The 19,691-nt window shown below is 45.9% G+C and overlaps 2 protein-coding genes across 4 annotated transcripts in view; one reads left to right on the top strand and one right to left on the bottom strand.

Moving 5' to 3' along the window:
• Brap (BRCA1 associated protein) overlaps positions 1-6,067 on the bottom strand; it is a 30,103-nt gene extending 24,036 nt beyond the window's left edge. For 2 of the 3 annotated variants that reach the window (XM_027414082.2, XM_027414084.2), the window contains exons 1-4: positions 5,817-6,067; positions 4,342-4,503; positions 2,913-3,108; positions 800-989 (exon numbers count right to left, since the gene is read on the bottom strand). In XM_027414082.2, the coding sequence (XP_027269883.1) occupies positions 800-989; positions 2,913-3,108; positions 4,342-4,503; positions 5,817-5,898 (630 nt within the window). In that variant the 5' untranslated portion in view covers positions 5,899-6,067. Of the gene's footprint in view, positions 1-799; positions 990-2,912; positions 3,109-4,341; positions 4,504-5,372; positions 5,621-5,816 lie in introns of all 3 variants that reach the window. The other variant, XM_035443293.1, reaches the window with a different exon arrangement.
• A 75-nt stretch (positions 6,068-6,142) lies between these two features.
• The window catches only part of Acad10 (acyl-CoA dehydrogenase family member 10), a 38,453-nt gene continuing 24,904 nt past the window's right edge, over positions 6,143-19,691 (top strand). The window contains exons 1-5 of the mRNA XM_027414081.2: positions 6,143-6,358; positions 8,608-8,807; positions 14,732-14,880; positions 17,528-17,722; positions 18,849-19,007. Coding sequence (XP_027269882.1) covers positions 8,621-8,807; positions 14,732-14,880; positions 17,528-17,722; positions 18,849-19,007 — 690 coding nt within the window. The 5' untranslated portion in view covers positions 6,143-6,358; positions 8,608-8,620. The remainder of the gene's footprint in view (positions 6,359-8,607; positions 8,808-14,731; positions 14,881-17,527; positions 17,723-18,848; positions 19,008-19,691) is intronic.

Genomic DNA, 19,691 nt, shown 5'->3' with positions numbered 1-19,691 from the left:
AGATTGCAAGCCTATCTGAGCTACAGAGTGAGTACAAGGGTGGACTGGGCAACTTAGTAAGATCCTGTCTCAAAATATAAAAAAGGGAAAAAAAAAAAAAACGAGCTGGAGATAGTGTCAGTGGTAGAGCATTCACCTAGCATATGTGGGGTGTTGAGACTAAGTTCCAGGACCACAGAAATAAATATTTATATATATGATGGCAGTGCAGGTCAGTGGAACAATGGACAATGCCTCTAACTACAGATCAGAAGATCCTAGGTTCAATGCATGGCTGGTTGGTCATCTTAGGTTCCGTTGTTAGGTATGGTGGTGCACACCTTTAGTCCCAATACTGGGGAAGCAACGGCAGACAGATCTCTGTAAGTTCCAGTCCAGTCTGGTCTTCAAAGAAAGTATCAGGTCAGCCAGGGCTAGACAGTAAGGCCCTGTTTAAGAAAAAAAGAGCTACGGCTGGAGAGATGGCTCATTGGTTAAGAGCACTGGTTGCTCTTCCAGAGGTCCTGAGTTCAGTTCCTAGCAACCGCATGGTGGCTCACAGCCATTCGTAAAGAGATATGGCGCCCTCTTCTGGCCTGTAGGTATACAGAACACTATTCATAATAAATAAATCTTAAAAAAAAAAAAAAAAAAAAAAAAGAGCCACTGTAACTGCATTTCTAATAGCTATAGGGCTACAACCACGCTGACCATACCCCAAAGGAAACAACCACATTAGAGGCATAAACCACACACAGCTAGCATCACAGTTTCAACAGCATGACTGCAACAGAGGAGCATCTAGCCTTTTAAGTTTTACCTGTGCACTGAACTTGATCAGCACCATGTACTGATTCGGAGTAGAGTCTCTGATGATTTTCATTTGTTCAATCACGTCATTGAATGGGGCGACAAACTTCATAAGGTCGTGACTGGTCATGGTGGCAGGGACAGTGAGGACACACAGCATGGCGCTGCGAGGCTCATCTTCCTTTAAGGAGGTCATCTTACTAAGAGGACGACAATGAGACTGTCTTGAAGAATTGGAGAACACTAACCAAACAACTCATTTGTTCAAGAAAATATGAAAAAGTAAAATGGCTGATATTTCACCATCAACATAAACAACTCATGACTTTACTAGAAAATACATACTTATGACTACACCTGAATCCTTCCACGTGTCTGCAGTGCACTTTAAGGCATGCTCCAAATTCCATATTACCCTCTACCAGAGTTTCAATCTTTTTAGAAAATGTTTTATTAGATCCTTGAGAATTTCACACAATGTATTTTGAGTACATTCACCCCCACCGAGCTCTTCTCTAGAATTTTCCTTCTGGTTTTTCCAGACAGGGTTTCGCTGTGCTGTCCTGGAAATCATTTTATAGACCCACCTCTGCCACCATACCCAGATCCTCTGCAGAATTTTCAATTGTGACTTAAAGGGTCCTTATTTTATATTAGCAAGACTCAGTGTTTTATTCTCTTTTCAAAAAAGATTTACTTTCATGTGTATGAGTGTTTGCCTACAGATATGTCTGTGTACCACATGTAGGCCTAGTGCCCAAAAAAAGCATGGGAGTCCTTGGAACTAGAGTTAAGATGGTTGCGAGGTACCTTGTGAGTGCTGGGAACTGAACTCAGTCCTTTGTAAAAGCAGCAAGTGCTCTGAACCTCTGAGTCATCTCTCTAGCATCATGTTTTATTCTCCTTAATTTTTGAATAGTAATCTATTATTGAATAACTATGAAGCACAGTGCTATTGTGAATTTCTCTTAAGAGAGCTCTGGGGAAGAAAGAGGTATAAATCCATATGAGAATTCTAAACTGGAGGATGTGATTGAAGATTACAAAAAGTGCTGCCGAGCTAAAGAGCTCGGACAGAAAAAGGAGAACCTTCTACAATGCAATTTGCTTTTGATACTCTGAAAACCAACTTGACAGCTGGATTCCAAATTGGCTACCTGATGACTGGCTGGTTTCCTGGGAGAGATCTGGGAAACAAGTTTGGGCAAGGACAATAGTTGAGACATCAACCAATTATCCTATCCCAGGAGCCGAAGGCCCAAGTGTTTATCTATCCAAGTGCTTCCTTTCCTTGGGCTTTCAGAAGCAAGCTTTAAAACAAACAAACAAACTGGAGGAAAGGTGTAAAAAGCCAGGTCTAGTGGCACACACCTTTACAGGCCAATCTTTATGAGGTTCTAAGCCAGTCAGGGCTACACAGTGAGACCTTGTCTCAAAAACAAAAAAGCAGATTAAAAAAAAAAAACCCAAGGGGCTGGAGAGATGGCTCAGAGGTTAAGAGCACTGGCTGCTCTTCCAGAGGTCCTGAGTTCAATTCCCAGCAACCACATGGTGGCTCACAACCATCCATTATGAGATCTGGTGCCCTCTTCTGGTGTGCAGATATACATGGAAGCAGAATGTTGTATACATAATAAATAAATAAAATCTTAAAAAAAAAAAAACCCTCAAAAACAAAACAAAAAAGTCACATAAGAGGTATTTCAACTAAAACAAGTTAGCTGGCTTCTTAGCTATGGTATAGCTGTGGTAAGGACATGGCCATATAGTACTTTGCCTCATTTGATTTTCAGTTCTCCAATCTATATCCATGTCTAATAAAATATTTCCAAAGCATTTTTTGTTGTTGTTTTCGAGACAGGGTTTCTCTGTGTAACAGTCCTGACTGTCCTGGAACTTGATTTTAGATCAGGCTGGCCTTAAACTCACAGAGATCTACCTGCAAGTAAGGAAAGCTTTGGCCTAATCTATACTGTCAAACACAAAGCATTTCAGAACTCTAGAACACAATACCTAAAGGCACGCTGTTAAGACTTTAGCCTTCGATCTTCCTTCAGGCCCACAACTTCTGTCCCTACTCAAAGTGGAACCAGAATGGTCTGAAGGAGAGGAGCTTGTCTTACTTCGTCTTATATAGATGCATGATGCCGTGCACGATCTCAACAGAAGGGTTGCCGCTGAAGAAGGAAATCTGGTCTGGGAGCTGCTTGGATGGGGAATCTGGGGCTGTATTCACCGACTCGCTTTGCTTCCTGCTTTTCTGTGCAGACAGGGAAGCTGCTGAAGACTTTTTTTCTTCCATTGTGTCTCTCAACTCATCTTTCAAAAGCAAAAGTTAGCAGATCACAAACAGCTGGAAATATGCTGAAGGAGCCTAATAAAGTTAGATTTCATGCCAGAAAAAGAACTGTGACAGAGACACTATCCTGTATTACATTAAGAACACTGGAGGCTGAAGCAGGAGGTCTGCAGATGTGGGCTACTTACTGTAACAGACCCTGTAACAAACACCAACAAACCATATTGACAGAACTTCTGGGTTCAGGAACATCTCCATTTTAAAGCTGTCCCTGCCTAAAAACATCTCCTCACACCCTTATAAAGGGCCCCTCCCATATCCAGCAGCACACCAACACAACAGGCAGCACTCACCACCTGCTCCTCAGTGAAATAGGCAATCAGAGGGCTCTGAAAACCAACCTTTCCAGTTCTGACCACACCTATGCTGGAGATGCACAAAGAATCCACTCCCTCAGCTGAGGCCAGCAGGGGAGAGAGGGCATGTCAAGCTTATCCCAATATACTGCTCCTTTGAAGCATTCCCCACCATAGCTAAGAGTCCACTTCGTTACACTCAGTCAAATTTTTCCTTTATTATTCCTTTGACACAGGGTCTTATTAGGTTATCTGTTTCTAAACTCCAGGGTTTAAATAACCCTCTTGCCTCTGCCCCCTGAGTGGCTGAACTAAAGGCATGTACTTCTGCACCCAGTTTTAGTACTATTTAGAAAAAAGAAATGGAAAAAAATGAAATGTGGCTTCACAAAATCATACAGAGCACACAAGTGGTGAAAAAATAAAAGCACACTAGAGCTAGGGCTCAGCTGGTAGAGCATGTGGCCCTGGGTCTGAGCCACAGCACCAGATAAACTAGATAATAGTGGTATGTACACACACAATCCTCCAACATTCAGGAGGTGAGGAATTAGAAGGGAGAAGGATTAGAAGTTCAAGGTTATCTTTAGCTTCATACACTGCAATCAGCATGGGCTAAATAAGATCTTGTGTTAAAAATAAAAATAAGGGGCTGGAGATACGGCTCAGAGGGTAAGAGCAGTGGCTGCTCTTCCAGAGGACCTGGGTTCAATTCCCAGCACCCACATGGCATTTAAGAACTGTCTGTAACTCCAGTTCCAGGGGGATCTGACACCTTCATACCAATGCAATAACGTCAATTTACATAAATTATAAAAAAATAAAATAGAAAGATGCCAGAGGTGAGCCTCAAGAGCTCACAATACCAAAGCAAGACCAGGCTTCCTGAGGGCATACCTGGGCTGGCCTTCATAGTCTCAATAATCACATCGGTCATTTCCCGACGGCCAAGGTGCTGATGGATGATTGCAGCTTTCTCCCCTGGTGACTTCCCTTCTAGACAGGCAGCAGCTGAAGCCAGTGTCTTCTTTTTGATCTCCTCATTGGACATCTCCCCAGCTGAGGAACACATGAATGATTAATACCTGATGACAGGGCAAATTCCCCTCACTCCAATCAATAGGGTTTCTCCTTGTCTACTGAGCTTTCCCAATGGGTGAGATTGAGTTTGCAGTATGTGCCTCAGACCCTCCAGAACTCCTACAGCACACCCCCACCCCACCCCTGGCAACCGTCAGTAGGCATCCATCACAATGACCTCAGAAACATGGGGCTGTTCTAGTGAAATCATGTACTTACAATAACGCCCAGGAATAAAGGCCTCCCAGAACGTCCACAGTGATTATACCCAGATGAACTACCAGGAGTGGTACCCAGTAAACCGAGAGCCTATGTTGCAGCCAAATGCAAGTCTCAAGAATAACAGGCATTTCAGAGGCCCTGAGACATGACTGAAATACCCTTCACATCGGATCTGTGGCAGACCCCAGCCTGTCCAGTACTCATCCCACACAACCCAGCATGCAGTAGAAGCTATCTATCTTTGTTGCATAAATGACTCCATGACTTGGCCCATGAAGATACCTGTATGTGCCTAATGCTGACTTAGCTGACTTTCAATACTAGGGGTCACTTTGAGCCCTTGAAAGACACTTGTAACCTTGGAATAAATCACACTCAACTGAGTACAAAATGCACAACACGGTAAGACCACCATCTTTCACTGCAGCTCCAAATGTTGGATTCACGTGATGACATTTCCCATGAACAAGTGTCATCCTCGCGCTCCAAGCTAAAGAAGTGTTCCTGTTTCCCTTTTCCATCAACTTACCACTTTTATTTCGTATGCCACAAATTAGTTGACTACGTCTAATGCTCAGCACGACGAGGCTCTGACACATACCAAGCAATCACCCTCCCACACACACCTTTTCTTCTGTTTGTTTGTTGGGACAGGTTTCCCTGTAACCCAAACTGGCTTGTGGTTCGCCGGTCCTACTGCCTCCACCTCCGGAGTCTCTAATCTCCTGAACCAACGTCACCCGGCAATGTTTTGACGATCAAGGCAGAGTCGAAGCTGCATGGCCCACTAAGCAAGTCTGTGGCCGCTGGTGAAGACGTCAGATCCTCGGGCCCAGCTGGGTTAGAATATCCGTTTCCAGCCACTCACACCTAACTTTAGGCAAATCATTTCACCACGGGCCTGTTTGCCAGTTTGGAAAAGGCGCAGAGCATCGCCCCCCACCCCCCAGGCCGCGCTTTCTCACAGCGACAGCGTCGAGGGGGACATCGAGTACAGGCACCTGGCAGCCCAGGGGCGGGTGGAGCGAGGACGGCCGACCCGCCGACCCTGCGCGAGGCCGCGGACTCACCGGCGGCGCTGAAGCCGAAGTCGGCGGGGACCGGCGAGTGACCCGCGAGCTCCAGTCGGATGACCACCAGTGACACACTCATAGGGCAGGCGCTGGTCGGCGTGGGCCCCGGCGGGATCAGGGAAGGCTGAGGGCCGAGCCCAGAGGCCGAGCGGCCCGCGGGCGGCAGCGCCGCCACCGCCTCAAAGCCGCGGCCGCCGCCTCAGCAGCGACAAACCTCTCGCGCAGCTGGCCGAGCCACAACAACCTCTACTTCCGCCTCCCGGCCTCCGTCTCTGACCCGCGGGGTCGCGCACGCGCATGCGCCAGCGGGAAGGCGGTGAGGTCCCCGGCGCGCATGCGCCCTCCGCCGCTGAGGCTGCACCTTGGCTAAGGGACTCCAAGATTGTCCGAAGAGGGTGCTTGCTTGCTCTGTGCTGAGCGTCCCAGCTTCCTTTTGCGTTCCATCCCTCGCTCCTTGCGTTCCGCCCATTCTCCGGCCGGGTTCTCCCAGGCTTTTTGGTTTCCTGAGTCTTCGATCTCAGGGTCTTAACTTTATGCAGGTATGACGATGGGCTGGTTAGGAGCGCAGGGGCTTCACAGGTGACCACTGAGAGCCTGACACTGCGGGGCTTTGTGGGATACTTTTGCAGGCAGGGAAACAGACGACCTTCAGCACTTGTGCCATCCTGAGCTAGTAGATGCATAACACCACACGGCTGTGTGAAGTAAACGCTGTGTGGAGACAGGAATAGGCCTGTAGGTTATGGTTGAATTTGGTTTTGCTGTTTGGTTGTTTTGAGACATAGTCTGGTGTAGCACAGGCTGGTTGAACTGTATATGTTAAACAGCAGAGGATGTCCTTGAACTTCTGACCCCTCCTGCCTCTTCCACCTCCCTAGAACTGGGGTTAGGTGCCTCTGCTGAAGGCTTTGTGCTAGACAAGGTGGAAGGATAGAACTACCTCATGCATTTGCCATAGTGAGCACACACACTGGAATGTACTTCAGTAGTAGAATGCTTTGGGCATTGGCTCTGGGTTCAATGTCCAGTACACACACAAAGAAGAAAAGAAAAGAAAAAGAAAAAGAAAAGCCAGCTAAAATCAGTGCATATATGGAAAAACAGGACAGGTTACTATTCTATATGCTATAATGTATGAAATGTGCGAGAAAGGACATGTCCACAAACTACATCTATAACAGGAACACATGATACATAGAAGAGCTTATGCTATACCCTATGTGACATGTTTCACATTCTGTTAATGTCAGGGTTTCCCAACTTCTATTCTGCTCACATTTTGGGTCCTGATAACCCTTTCAGGGTGTATGTCTGTCTGTCTGTGTACCAAAGACATCAGTAGTTCTCTCTCCTGCTGGTAACCAACAAAAATGTGCACAAATATTGCTAAATGTCCCCTCTGGGATCCAAATCACCCCCTCTGGAGAATCCCCAGCTTATGTAAAAGTGCACAAGCCATCCACACATAGTACATCATGTGACCATGTGTCAGTAGTAGACACAGCTTTATGGTCCTGATGATAGACCTATGGCCTTTGGCATGCTAAGCACATGCCATGGTACCAAGGTGCACCCCCAGCTCAAACAGTAGATAAATGGTGTGGCAAGTACTAACTTGTTAGCTTTACATTCTTTGCCTCAGGCAATGGTGACCCCCTTTTTGCAGTAGGTGCTGTAATTGTCCCCATTTTACAGAGGAGAAACCTGAGGTACAGATATTCTGCCCAATATTTCACTCTCAATAAGTAGCAGAGCCAGAATTTAAAACGAGAAAGTCACCCCAGATCAATTACACCTTTGCTAAAATCATCTCTGTAATAATAACAATGCACTGTGTGGATATTTATGAAATTATAATTCTGGCAGTGAGTCTACATTATTCTAACCTCATCATTCTGGTTGACAAGGAAACAATAGATTCTTTTTGGTATAAAAGATTACAGTTCCAGTGAACTAGCATCATTAATGTGTTCCTATCTTCCCTCCCTGGATCCTTCCACCCCCTCCCTCTTCTTGCTATGTAGCCTGGCTAAGGTGGCATTCAAGGCTGTCCTGTCTCTGCCTCCCTTGTGCTAGGATCACCATCATACATCACCACTCTTTGTCTGCTATTTTTCTGGTCTATCCAGTTTATTCATCCTTCAGCTCATTCAGCTTGAGACACTGCTCTGACTCTAGAAACAGTACTAAGTCCTAGGGGATGAATGTCTAAAAGATGATTAAGACAGTCCTTGTCTTATGGAGTGTGTACAGGAGCAGATAGAGAGAACAGTTGCCATGTGATGGAGTAAATACCGCACTAAAAATATGGAACAATAAGGGTGACAGTTGGGGAAAGCCCACCCCAAACTGCCATAGTCAGCTTGGGGAAAAAAAATATTCCCAGGGAAGAAGGCAAGGCTGAGGTGTGAAAGGAGAGGAAATTCACCAGACAGATGAAGCAGGGGAAAGGATTCTGGGTGCCAAAGCCTGGAGACATTGGAGATAGAGTGCTTGCCTACGTAGTGTGTACAAAGACCAGAGCCAGATCCCCAGCAATACACTACCAGAGGTGGTAATGGAAGCCTGAAATCTCAGCCTGCACATTAGGCTTTGTGTCCTTTATAGGTGTGGCGTACAGAGAAGTGACACTGAAAGAAAGCTCATCAGCCTTCAAGTTTGGGGTATTGTTTGAGGGGCGAAGGGCTTGGTGGGGCATGAGCTGAGACATGTGGATGGCACCCCCAGCTCGGGGATAGAGCCTGAACGGAAGCTGGCTCCAGCTGTCCTGTACCTTCTTCCCATACAGCCTCCGCTTCACCATGAGCATAAGGAAGCTTTTCCAGATGTCTGCTCTCCAGTGGGCATGGAGGACTGCTGCCATGAAAAGTACCCCGGGCAGGCAGCAGGGAGCCCTGCGCTGGACACGTTCTGGAGGTCACAGCTATAGAGCGGTCATTTTTGACATGGGTGGAGTTCTCATGCCTTCTCCAGGGACTGTGGCTGCTGGTGAGCTCATTACTCTTTCACTTTGTGGGGTTGGGGTGGGAAAAGGGGGTGGTAGGGGAGACAGATAGGCCCTGGAGTCCAGTTCTAAGCTCCAGTTAATCGCAGTGTTGGAGGCAAATTATTCAACTTCTCCGAGTCTGGGCTGTGTTGTCATTAAATTAGGGCTAATAATAGACCCTGGTTCCTTGGGACTCCCGGGAGAGTTAAGTGAAATGGTCTGCAGAAAATTCTGTAGATTGGTAGAGCGCTTCCCTGGCATGCACACAGCCCTGGGCTCAATCCCGGGCTCCTCATAAACCAGGTGTGGCATTCGGGAGGTTGAAGCAGCAGGATCAGGTGTCCAAGGTTATGTTCTCAGATAAACAGCTAGTTCAAGGGCAGCCTGGGCTACACACGGAAGTTTTTCTTTAAATAAGTAAAGAAATAACACAAGGAGCTTTCTCTTCCTCCCGGCTTCCATGACATGAGTTGTTGAGCTCTGCCATGCCATCCTGCCCGTGAATTAAAGCATCCAAAGCTGTGAGCCCAAGTAAATCTTCCCCCCTTCAAAACGAATAAAGCAAGTAACGTCTGGAGAAAAAGGACAGACAGGTTTAAAATTCTCAGCCATCGAAGCTACAAAACTGAAGCTATCCTACTGCATCCTTGCACTGCCCACAGCCAACACTCAAGTGTTTGTGTGCTCTTTAGTTTTTGTTGTACACAACATGACTTCATTGTGAGCTCATGCTGTAAGTCAAGCATTGGCTAGGGTTTCCAAAGAGGAGCCAGAAGGTAAAGGCGTTAAGCATCGAGGGCCATAAGGTTTCTGGTGAAAATGCCTGAATGCAGGCAACCATTACAAAATCCGAGAGCCAGGGATGGCGTTAAAGGAGTGGCTTTCGGGTCTCCTGGGTGCTGATGGGAGTTTTAGTGTGTCACAACATACTATTTGTGTTGTGTTATTTTTTCAGCTTTTCAGAAGGTAAAGCCATTCTGGCTGACAGGTCATGTAAAAACTGACAGCAGCTGGACTCTGCACAGACTGGGTTGACAAAGCTTCTGCTTGAATGTAAAAGGCATATGAAGTGCCTTGGAGTCCAGTACTTGGGCCGGAATGTGGCTCAGTGGTAGAATGTTTGCCTAGCTCTCCCAAGGCCCTGGGTCCCTTCACATCACTGCAAGAAAACAGGAGGGAAGAGGGTGAGGAGAGGGAGAACTCAAAGGTCACAGGGCCTCTTCCCTTCTGTGTACCACATACTTGGGTTTTCAAGTGCAAGAAAAACAGGCTTGTTGTAGAGTTCCTGTCCTTATCCCCTTCCGATTGTTGTGATAAACACCATGGCCAAAGTAACTTGGAGAGGAAACAGTTTATTGACTTCTGTGTTCCACTCAGTGTCCTTCCTGGAAGGAGGTCAGGGCAGAAATTCTAGGCAGGAACTGAAGCAGAGGACCATAAGCCCAGGGGTGGCACCATTCACAGTAGGTCAGGCCCTCCTCCATCAACCATTAGTAGAGAAAATGCCCCCACAGACTTGCCCACTGTCTTAGTTAGGGTTTCTATTTCTGTGAAGAGACACCATGACCACAGCAACTGTCTTCCACACTCCTACAGATGTGGCCCATTAAGCAGTGCTTTAAGCATTCCACTGCTTTCCTAACCCAAAGTACCAAAGTCCAAATTCCTCCAAACAAAAACATGGTCAGGCCTATCACAGCAATACCCCAGTCCCTGGCGTGAACTTGTCTTAGTTAGGGTTTCTATTGCTGTGAAGAGAACCATGACCATGGCAACTCTTATAAAGGAAAACATTTAATTGGGGCTGGCTTACATTACAGAGGTTTAGTTTATTATCATCATGGTGGGACATGGCAGTGTGCAGGTAGACATGGTGCTGGACAGGTAGCTGAAAGTTCTATATCTTGTGCAGGCAACAGGAAGTGGTGTGTGACACTGGTGTGGCTATGAGAGTTCAAAGTCTGCCTCTGCAGTGACACATTTACTCCACACACTGTAAACAGATGTTTCCTGTCCAGACTGTACAGTCCCAAATAACCACTCTGAGGCTTATATTAATTGTAAATGCTCAGTCAATAGCTCAGGCTTATTACTGACTAGATCTTACATTTTAAGTTAACACATATTCCTTATTTACACTCTTCCACGTGGCAGTACCTTTATTAACATGTCACGTTCATCTCCTGTTCCCTCTTTGAATGGGAGGCCTGACTCTGCCCTCCTTCCCATCATTCTCAGTTTGATTTACCTGCCTTGCTGACTACCTGCCAGTCAGCTTTTTATTAACCAATGAGAGTAATACATATTCACAGTGTACAGAAGGATTATTTCCACAGCACCACACCTCCATTAGTGCCATGCCCTTGGGGGCCATTTTCTTTCAAACCACCACACACACAGAACAGTCTGATGGAGGCATTTTCATAACTGAAGCTCTTGCTTCCCTGATGACCCTAGCTTGTGATAACTTGACAAAAAGCTAACCCAGCACAAGTCCATAGTTTATAATTTCTATCCCTTAAAGATTAACTAACTCATTTAAGCTCAACCGAGTAAAGAAAGAAGCAAATCCAGCCTCAAGGGGGCGGTGCACACCTTTAATCCCAGCACTCAGGAGGCAGAGGCAGGTGGATCCCAGTGAGTTCAAAGCCAGCCTGGCCTATAGAGCGAGTTAGAGGACAGCTAGGAGTCTTCCTCAGAGCACACACCTAGTACCCATAAGGGATCACTGTGTGCCACCATGTGGGCCACTCTATGTCGTTCTAATAGACCTTGTTCTCTGATTGCCTCTTTTTAGATGTGTTAATAGGTCACTTAGATTTCTTTTTCTGTAAGTTCCTAATGTTTCTTTATATATATTTATATATAATTAATTTTATTTTATGTAAAAAAAAATGGTATTTTGCCTACATGTATGTCTTTATGAGGGTGTCAAGTCCCATGGAACTGGAGTTACAAATAGTTGTGAGCTGCCATGTGGGTGCTGGAAGGGCAGTTAGTGCTCTTAACTGCTGAGCCATCTCTCCAGCTCAAGTTCCTAATGTTTCTTGTTAAACTTCAGTAAGAGCCTTTTGCCAGTTATATTTAGGAGCAGCTTTTGATGTTTTTGAAGATTTATTCATTATTCTTAATTTATGTGCATTTGTGTGTGCTCCCCTAAGTTTATGTGTGTGCAGGTGTCTGTGGAAGCTGAAGTTGGGTCCCCTTCAAGAGCAGTAAACACTCTTAACTACTGAGTCATCTCTGGCCCACCATCTTTTGATTTATTTATAATATTTTTGAGATTTTTTCTTTCTTTGCTTTTGAGAAAGGATCCATACTAAAATTTGCGTTTTTAAGATGGCATTAGAATCATCTGTGTTTTTTTTTTTTCTTTATAGGTGTAGACATTCAAGTCTTAGTTAAGAAATTCTCTTTTAGGGGCTGGAGAGATGGCTCAGAGGTTAAGAGCACTGACTGCTCTTCTAGAGGTCCCGAGTTCAATTCCCAACAACCACATGGTGGCTCACAACCATCCATAATGAGATCTGGTGCCCTCTTCTTGTGTGCAGATATATATGGAAGCAGAATGTTGTATACATAATAAATAAATAAAATCTTTAAAAAAAAAAAAAGAAATTCTTTTATGTGGGAGGCAGAGGCAGGTGGATCCCTGTGAGTTTGAGGACAGCCTGGTCTGCAGAGTGAGTTCCAGGACAGCCAGAGCTACATGGAGAAACCCAGTTTTGAAAAACCAAAACAAAAAAGAAATTATTTTCTAACAAGGTAGGGTGGTTCACATCTGTAATTCTAACACTTGGTAGACTTAGACAGGGGGGTCACTGAGAGTTCAGAGCCAGCCTGGGCTACATAGTGAATTGGAGGTCAGCCTGGGCTATAGACTCAATTGTGCCAACCTTATTTATGGACTACTCAGGCTAAAATAAAATGAATGCAAGGCTGGGGAGAGAGCTCAGTAGGTGAGGTGCTCATCTCAGAAGCTCGAGGCTCTGGGCTGTGTCCCTGGAATCCATGTGAGAATGCTAAGTGTGGTGGTGACCTGTGCTAGTGATCCCAACACCAGGTAGGTGGTGATCCCAACACCAGGTAGGTGGGTGATCCCAACACCAGGTAGGTGGAGGCCAGAGGGTCTCCAGGCCGGATGGCCAGCCAGTTTAGCTTGATCAGTGACCTCCAGTCAGGGAGAGCCCTGCTTTAATCCTTTAAGGATGGCATTCCTGAGGATGACACCAGAGTTTGTCATCCTGCCTTCACATGTGTGTGCATGTACACACGTGCTCACACACACACACACACACACACACACACACACACACACAAATAAGGAAAGCATATAAGTGCAAAGGACACTTTCTGCCCTCCATTTTTCATAGGTCCCAGAATTTTGTGAGTAGTTACCATTGAGAAAAGTTTTCTCGTTTTCCCTGCAAACACTTGTATCAATGAACGTATCCGATGATGCCTGAGGGTGCAGTAGAAAATGTATACATGTATGTACTCATTAGAGTGTTCTATACAGACTGCTCTCTGCCTTTTTTTTCCCTGCCTGGTAGACTAATTTGCCAACTTTTGTTTTTCATGGTCGTGGGATCTAGGCCGATCTTGTACATGCTAAGCATACAGTCTACATGACACCCCTCCCCCCCAAACCCCTGCTCTTCCATACACTTTCATGTCAACAGGCATAGATTTACTCCAAGGGTTAGCAAGCTTTTCCTTTGAGGACTGTGTCGGTTTTACTGGCTGTACCATCTCTGCCACAAATCAATTTCTGAGCTAGTCACCTGTGCACTGTGGTGACTACAGGCATGGCTGCGTTGTAGGAAGACTCAGCAGGTAGGTGGCTGGGGTGCACCTCTCCTGGGGTGCTCACCTTGTGTTCAATCCCAGTGAAGGAACAAAACCCTAGGAGCCAGAGAGACTGCTGTGGACCCTGAGCCACAATCACAACCGACTTAACAAGCCCTTTATCCACACACATTTACCTTGCAAACTCTTTACCAGCAATTCCATACACTGGTATATCACCTCTACTTGCTTTGCAAAAATATCTGGAAGAAATTCCTGAAGTGAACTTAGAACATCAAACATACATTGAGGAATTTTTTTTTTATTTTTTATTTTTTTTACTTTTTTGAGACGGGGGTTTCTCTGTGGCTTTGGAGGCTGTCCTGGAACTAGCTCTTGTAGACCAGGCTGGTTTCAAACTCACAGAGATACGCCTGCCTCTGCCTCCCAAGTGCTGGGATTAAATAAATGCATGCGCCACCACTGCCCGGCACATTGAGGAATTTTTGATAGAAACTGCCAAATTGCTTTCCACAGAGGCTGTACTTGTTTACATCCAAGAACAGCACATGGGACTGCCAGATTCCTTACACGCTTGCCAACTCTGGGGTGAACAGAGGCTGTGCCCTTCAGAGTGCTCAGAGGCTAAGGAAGCCTTGCTTGTAAAGCCTCGCTGTTCTCTGCGTGCATACGCTGCCTTGACAGCAGATGTTCTGAAGGACATCATTGCTTCTTTCTTTATGCCTTTCCATATTGCCAGGCACTCTTAAGACATAGGTTCCACTTTCACAGAAAAGGTGCATCAAACCACAAGGTGTGGGCTGGAGAGGTCCTGAAGAGACTTTGAGTTCCCTTCTCAGCCCCATGGCTCACAACCACCTGCCACTCCAGCTACAGAGGAGCTGGTGTCCTTTTCCAGCCTCTGTAAAACTCGTGTGAAAGTGGGACTGGGCCCTGTGCAGCCCTGCACCCTGTCTGTGTGAGTCTCTCCCCCTGCTGTCAAAGTGACAGTACAGACTTCCCAAGAGCACCTGCAGCCACCAAAGTGGTGCGACAGACCTGGGGCAGTGTCTCCCAAGCTCCCCAAACCCCAGCCATCTGTCATGGTTCCTTATTCGGTGTATGCTGTGTCCCACAGAATGGGAGGTGCAGAATCGTATTCCTTCTGGAACTATAATGAAAGCCTTCGTCAGAGATGGCGACAGTGGCCCCTGGATGAGGTTTCTTAGAGGAGAGAGAACAACAGAGGGCTTCTTGGAAGAATTTGGGAAACTGTGCTCTGAAATCGTGAGTGATAAACATTTCTTTTCTTGTTTCTCTTCTCATTTTACAGGACAGGGCTGTTGAGAAAAGGTATGTAGTCCACAGCAGCCTTGAACTCACTCTGTAGCTCAAGGTGACTGTGAACCCCTGATGCTCCTGCATCCACCTCCCAGGTATTTGGGTTACAAGCATGAGCCCCCATGTCTAGGTTTTTTTACATTTTTGTCTCAAATATGCCAGCACTCAGCCATAAATCGATTTAAATGAACTAAAATGAAAACCTAGTAGCCTGTCATTCTGTTTTCAAGCTATTCTTTCCATGCTGATGGATTTCAGCTTTGAGTTTACATATGAATAAATAACTGTGCTCTTTACTGTAAACTGCAGCAGATACTGAAACACCAGCCATCAGCATAATGGCTTTGAGCCAAAAGCTTATTAAATCAATAAGTGTTGACCATTTTCTCTGCACTGTGCACTAATCTAAGCTTTTCATTTACAGTAACTTCTCTAAGCTTCATGGCTCCACTGAAATACAATGTAAAATACAATAATAAGTTCCAGTATGATGGTGGACACCGGCGAAAGTGTGATTAACGTCACTGAGTTATATGCTTAAAAATATTTACAGTGTGTCTAGCGAGAACCCTCAGCTGATGAAGGTGGTTGGCACCAAGTCTAATGACCCGAGTTCACTTGCTAGAACCAAAATGACGGAGGGAGGGGCCTGACTCTTGAAAGTTGTGCTTTGAGCAGGGCGGTGGTAGCGCACTCAGAAGGCAGAGACAGGTGGATTTCTGTGAGTTTAAGGCCAGCCTGGTCCAGGACAGTGTCCACAGCTACAGAGAAATGCTGTCTCGAAAAAAAAAAAAAAAAAAAAAAAAAAAAAAACCCAAAAAACAAAAAAAGTTGTTCTTTGACATCCACAAGTGTAAGATGCCACTTGCACACCCAGATATAAATAAATGTACTTTTTTTTTTCCTGGTTTTTCGAGACAGGGGTTCTCTGTGGCTTTGGAGGCTGTCCTGGAACTAGTTCTTGAAGACCAGGCTGGTCTCGAACTCACAGAGATCTACCTGCCTCTGCCTCCCGAGTGCTGGGACTAAAGGCATGTGCCACCACCGTCCAGCTGTACTTTTAAAAATACTAAAAAACGGTGCTAGCAGGTCAAAGGGTGATAACTTATTTCCTGCTGGAGAGGTGCCATATTGCTGAATTCTGCAGGTACAGAAAGGGCAATTAGGTTTCCAGGAAGAGAAAATGGAGAAATTGCTCAGGGCCTGGTTTCTTTTTAGAGTAGTGAGTTCTCATTTAATGGTGAGGTTTACATGACTTTGTGACTATTAAATACCATTATCTGGGTGTGGTGGCCCATCCCTCTACTCCCAATACTCAGGAGGTTGAGGTAGGAGAATTGAGCAAAACAAAACAGCTGAGCATGGTGGTGCACACCTTCAGGTCAGCTCTGGGGAGGCAAGGGCAGAGAGATCTCTATGAGTGCCAGGCCAGCCACCGCTTAATAGTGAAACCCGGTCTCAGAAACAAAGAAGAGCGTTGACCTGAGCACCTTACCCAGTCAGACTGGCTGTATCAGTTATATCAGTACAGCTAGTATAAAATCTACCTGGGCTGTTGTTTGCAAAACCAACATAGATTGGAACTTAAAAGCAAAGAAAAATTGAGCTGGAGAGATGGCTCAGCAGTTAAAAGCACTTGCTGTTCTTGCAGAGGACCTGGGTTCAATTTCCAGAACCCACATGGTCACAACCATCTTTAACTCCACTTCTGGGGCTCCAACACCTTCTTCTGGGCTTTGAAGGCTCCCACAAGTACATGGTGACTATACATACATGCAGGCGAAACACCATATTTAAAATCCCCAAATTATCCCGAAACTAAAGTTCACAAAGCTGATGCAGGCACAACACTAATCCATCCAGTGCTGTAGGTCACTAACAATAAATGACATCTGATTAACATGCTGTAAAGTTTAATGTATACTGTCTTTTTTTTCTTCTGTTTTTTTGAGACAAGGTTTTTTCTGTATAGCACTGGCTGTCCTGAAACTCACACTGTAGACCAGGCTGGCCTCTGCCTCCTAAGTGCTGCCATTAAAGGCTAGCACCACCTCTGCCTGAGTTAATGTATCTTCTTTTGATGATCTGACTTTTTTGACTGTTAATCTAAGGGTGGAATGAAGAACTCTTCTGCCCAGAGTAAGGACACATCCCTGGTTATTTTATTTATTCTAACTCTAATTCCAAGTCCTTTTTTGTTTTTTGAGCAGGATTTGAGAAGGAGTCTCTGCCACCCTGGCTAACATCAAAGCTGAGATTCCCTCCTTCATCTCTCAGGATTGAATTAAAGCCCAGCTTCTAATGAGTATCTAAAGTCTGACATATTTCCAGGGCCAGTGACATATGCATGTTGCTCAGTTACTAGGGAAGCTGAGGAAGGAAGATTTAACTCCAGGCATTTGAGGCTTGTCTGCCCAATATACTAGGAATTCCTCTGAAAATACAAATGAACCCCCTAAAGTCATGGACAGCAAGCCTATACTGGGTTCTTCCATCCAGGCAGCAGTTGGATGCTGGGAATAGATTCTTACCATTGGACCATGAGGGACCACATTCTAATGCCTGCCAATTCTCCTGTCTCTTCTGTTGACAGGCAAAGACTTCCGTGCCTGTGAATTCATTCTTCTCTCTAATAACCAGTGAGCAATTGACAAAGCAGTTCCCAGTGATGACACAGGCCATCTCTCAGATCAGGGCAAGAGGCCTTCAGACTGCTATCTTGACCAATAATTTTTATCTCTCCAATGGGAAAAGCTTTTTGCCCCTGGACCGGAAACAGTTTGATGTGGTAAGTACAAGGTGATGGGTATGATAGGAGACGGTCTGGGCACAGCTTTAAGTGCTGCCTGCCTGCCGTCTCCAGTAAGTGGGTTTTTATTCACATACCTGCCCAAGTTAGGCGTAGGTGTGATAAGTTTAAAATGGTCCTTTGTTTTTATTTTTTGTCTTTTTTTTCTGTTGGTTTGTATTTTTGGGTTTTTTGTTGTTGTTGTTGTTGTTGTTTTGTTTTCGAGACAGGGTTTCTCTGTGTAGCTTAGGAGCCTATCCTGGCACTCGCTCTGGAGACCAGGGTGGCCTCAAACTCACAGAGATCCGCCTGCCTCTGCCTCCTGAGTGCTGGGATTAAAGGTGTGTGCCACCAACGCCCAGCTGTATTTTTGTTTTTTTAAGACTATATAGCCCTGGCTGTCCTAGAACTCACTCACAGAGATCTGCCTGCCTGCCGTGTGTGTGTGTGTGTGTGTGTGTGTGTGTGTGTGTGTGTGTGTGTGTAAACAAAAAACAACAACAAACAAATAGGGTTGCATTGTGTAGCTATGGCGATCTGGAACTTGCTATATAGACCAGTCTGGATCTGGAACTCACAGAGATCCTCCTGCCTCTGCCTTCCAAGTGCTGGGACTAAAGGTGTGCACTACCACATCCAGCAAACACAGTTTAAGAGAAACACAGTTTTGCTTATAGCCAAGCACTGATGAGGTGAGGGAACCTTTACGTCCCATACTCAAACCCTCACCTGTGTTAACGTTGCCGTCAGCCCTCTCATGTCATGTGAATTCTGACTCTCCCTTTACCTCATGTCTGATGCTGACTTCCAGACTGGTGCCATCCCATAATATCTCACTGCTGTCTGTGAGATGGCTCTGTGGGTAAAGGTGTTTGCCATTGAGCCCGAGGCCCTGAGTCCTACCTACCTTTCCCACCTGATGATGGACATTTGCGAGGTTCATGGCTTCTTTCTTTGGGGTTGGCACTGAGTGTGGCGCCTACACTGTATCCCCAGCTTTTCCAATCCTTCACTTTAAGAAGGCCACATCATTTTACATAACAACCCTTCCTGTTATAGTAAATAACCCTGCGCCAGTGTGCTTGTGAGAGATGCACCCACTGTAGGGTCACCCTCTCTCCCCCAGGTGGTGGAGTCCTGCTTGGAAGGCATCTCTAAGCCAGACCCCAGGATATACCAGCTGTGCCTGCAACGGCTGGGCCTGCAGCCCTCAGAGGCCATTTTCCTTGATGATCTGGGATCGAATCTAAAAGCAGCTGCCAGCCTGGGCATTCACACCATTAAGGTAACCCTGACCATCTCCTGAAGCACCTACTATGCACCAGGATTAGTTAGCACAAGCATGGGCATGTTATCTTTTCCTGTTAGTACCTGAGGTTTTTCTCAGGTACTAACTCCCTTTGAATAGTGATCCTGCTTTTGACTAATTATGAAATCTATAACTAGCCGCTCATCTCTGGAGTGTGAGAAGGAGGCAACATGAGGAAAGTGGCCCTTGACTGGTGCAGAATGTCTGAGCAAGGCTTTTCTAGATGGAGGGGGCCAGGAGCCACAAGCCACATGGGTCACTTTAGGTCATGGCACAGCATGGAAGCCATGTGCAGTGGGGGTTCCCAGCCAGTTTTGTTCATCTGGGTTTTCACTGTTAAACTCACAGGCCACAGAGACAGAGACACTGCTTCTGCCCTCTCTACAAGCATGATATGGGCTTTTTTTGTTTGTTCCTTTGTTTCAGATAGAGTCTGTTTGTATCCCAGGCCAGCCTTGAGCTCCAGATCCTGCTACTGTTGCTCTCCAGATTGCAGGGTGCTCACCATCTTGGCCTCTTGAGAACCCATGGATGGTGCTCTTTGAGGGCGAGGCTCGGGATTAGATGGAAGAGGAAACTCACTGTGCTTCCTCTGAGCTGAGCAAAGGCTCCCAGGGCCATTGTCTCAGGCAGTGGTTCTCAATCTGTGGGTCACAACCC

This window comes from Cricetulus griseus, chromosome 4, assembly GCF_003668045.3.
Source record: "Cricetulus griseus strain 17A/GY chromosome 4, alternate assembly CriGri-PICRH-1.0, whole genome shotgun sequence".
Classification (NCBI taxonomy): domain Eukaryota; kingdom Metazoa; phylum Chordata; class Mammalia; order Rodentia; family Cricetidae; genus Cricetulus; species Cricetulus griseus.
This window is presented reverse-complemented; position numbering and strand designations above follow the sequence as displayed.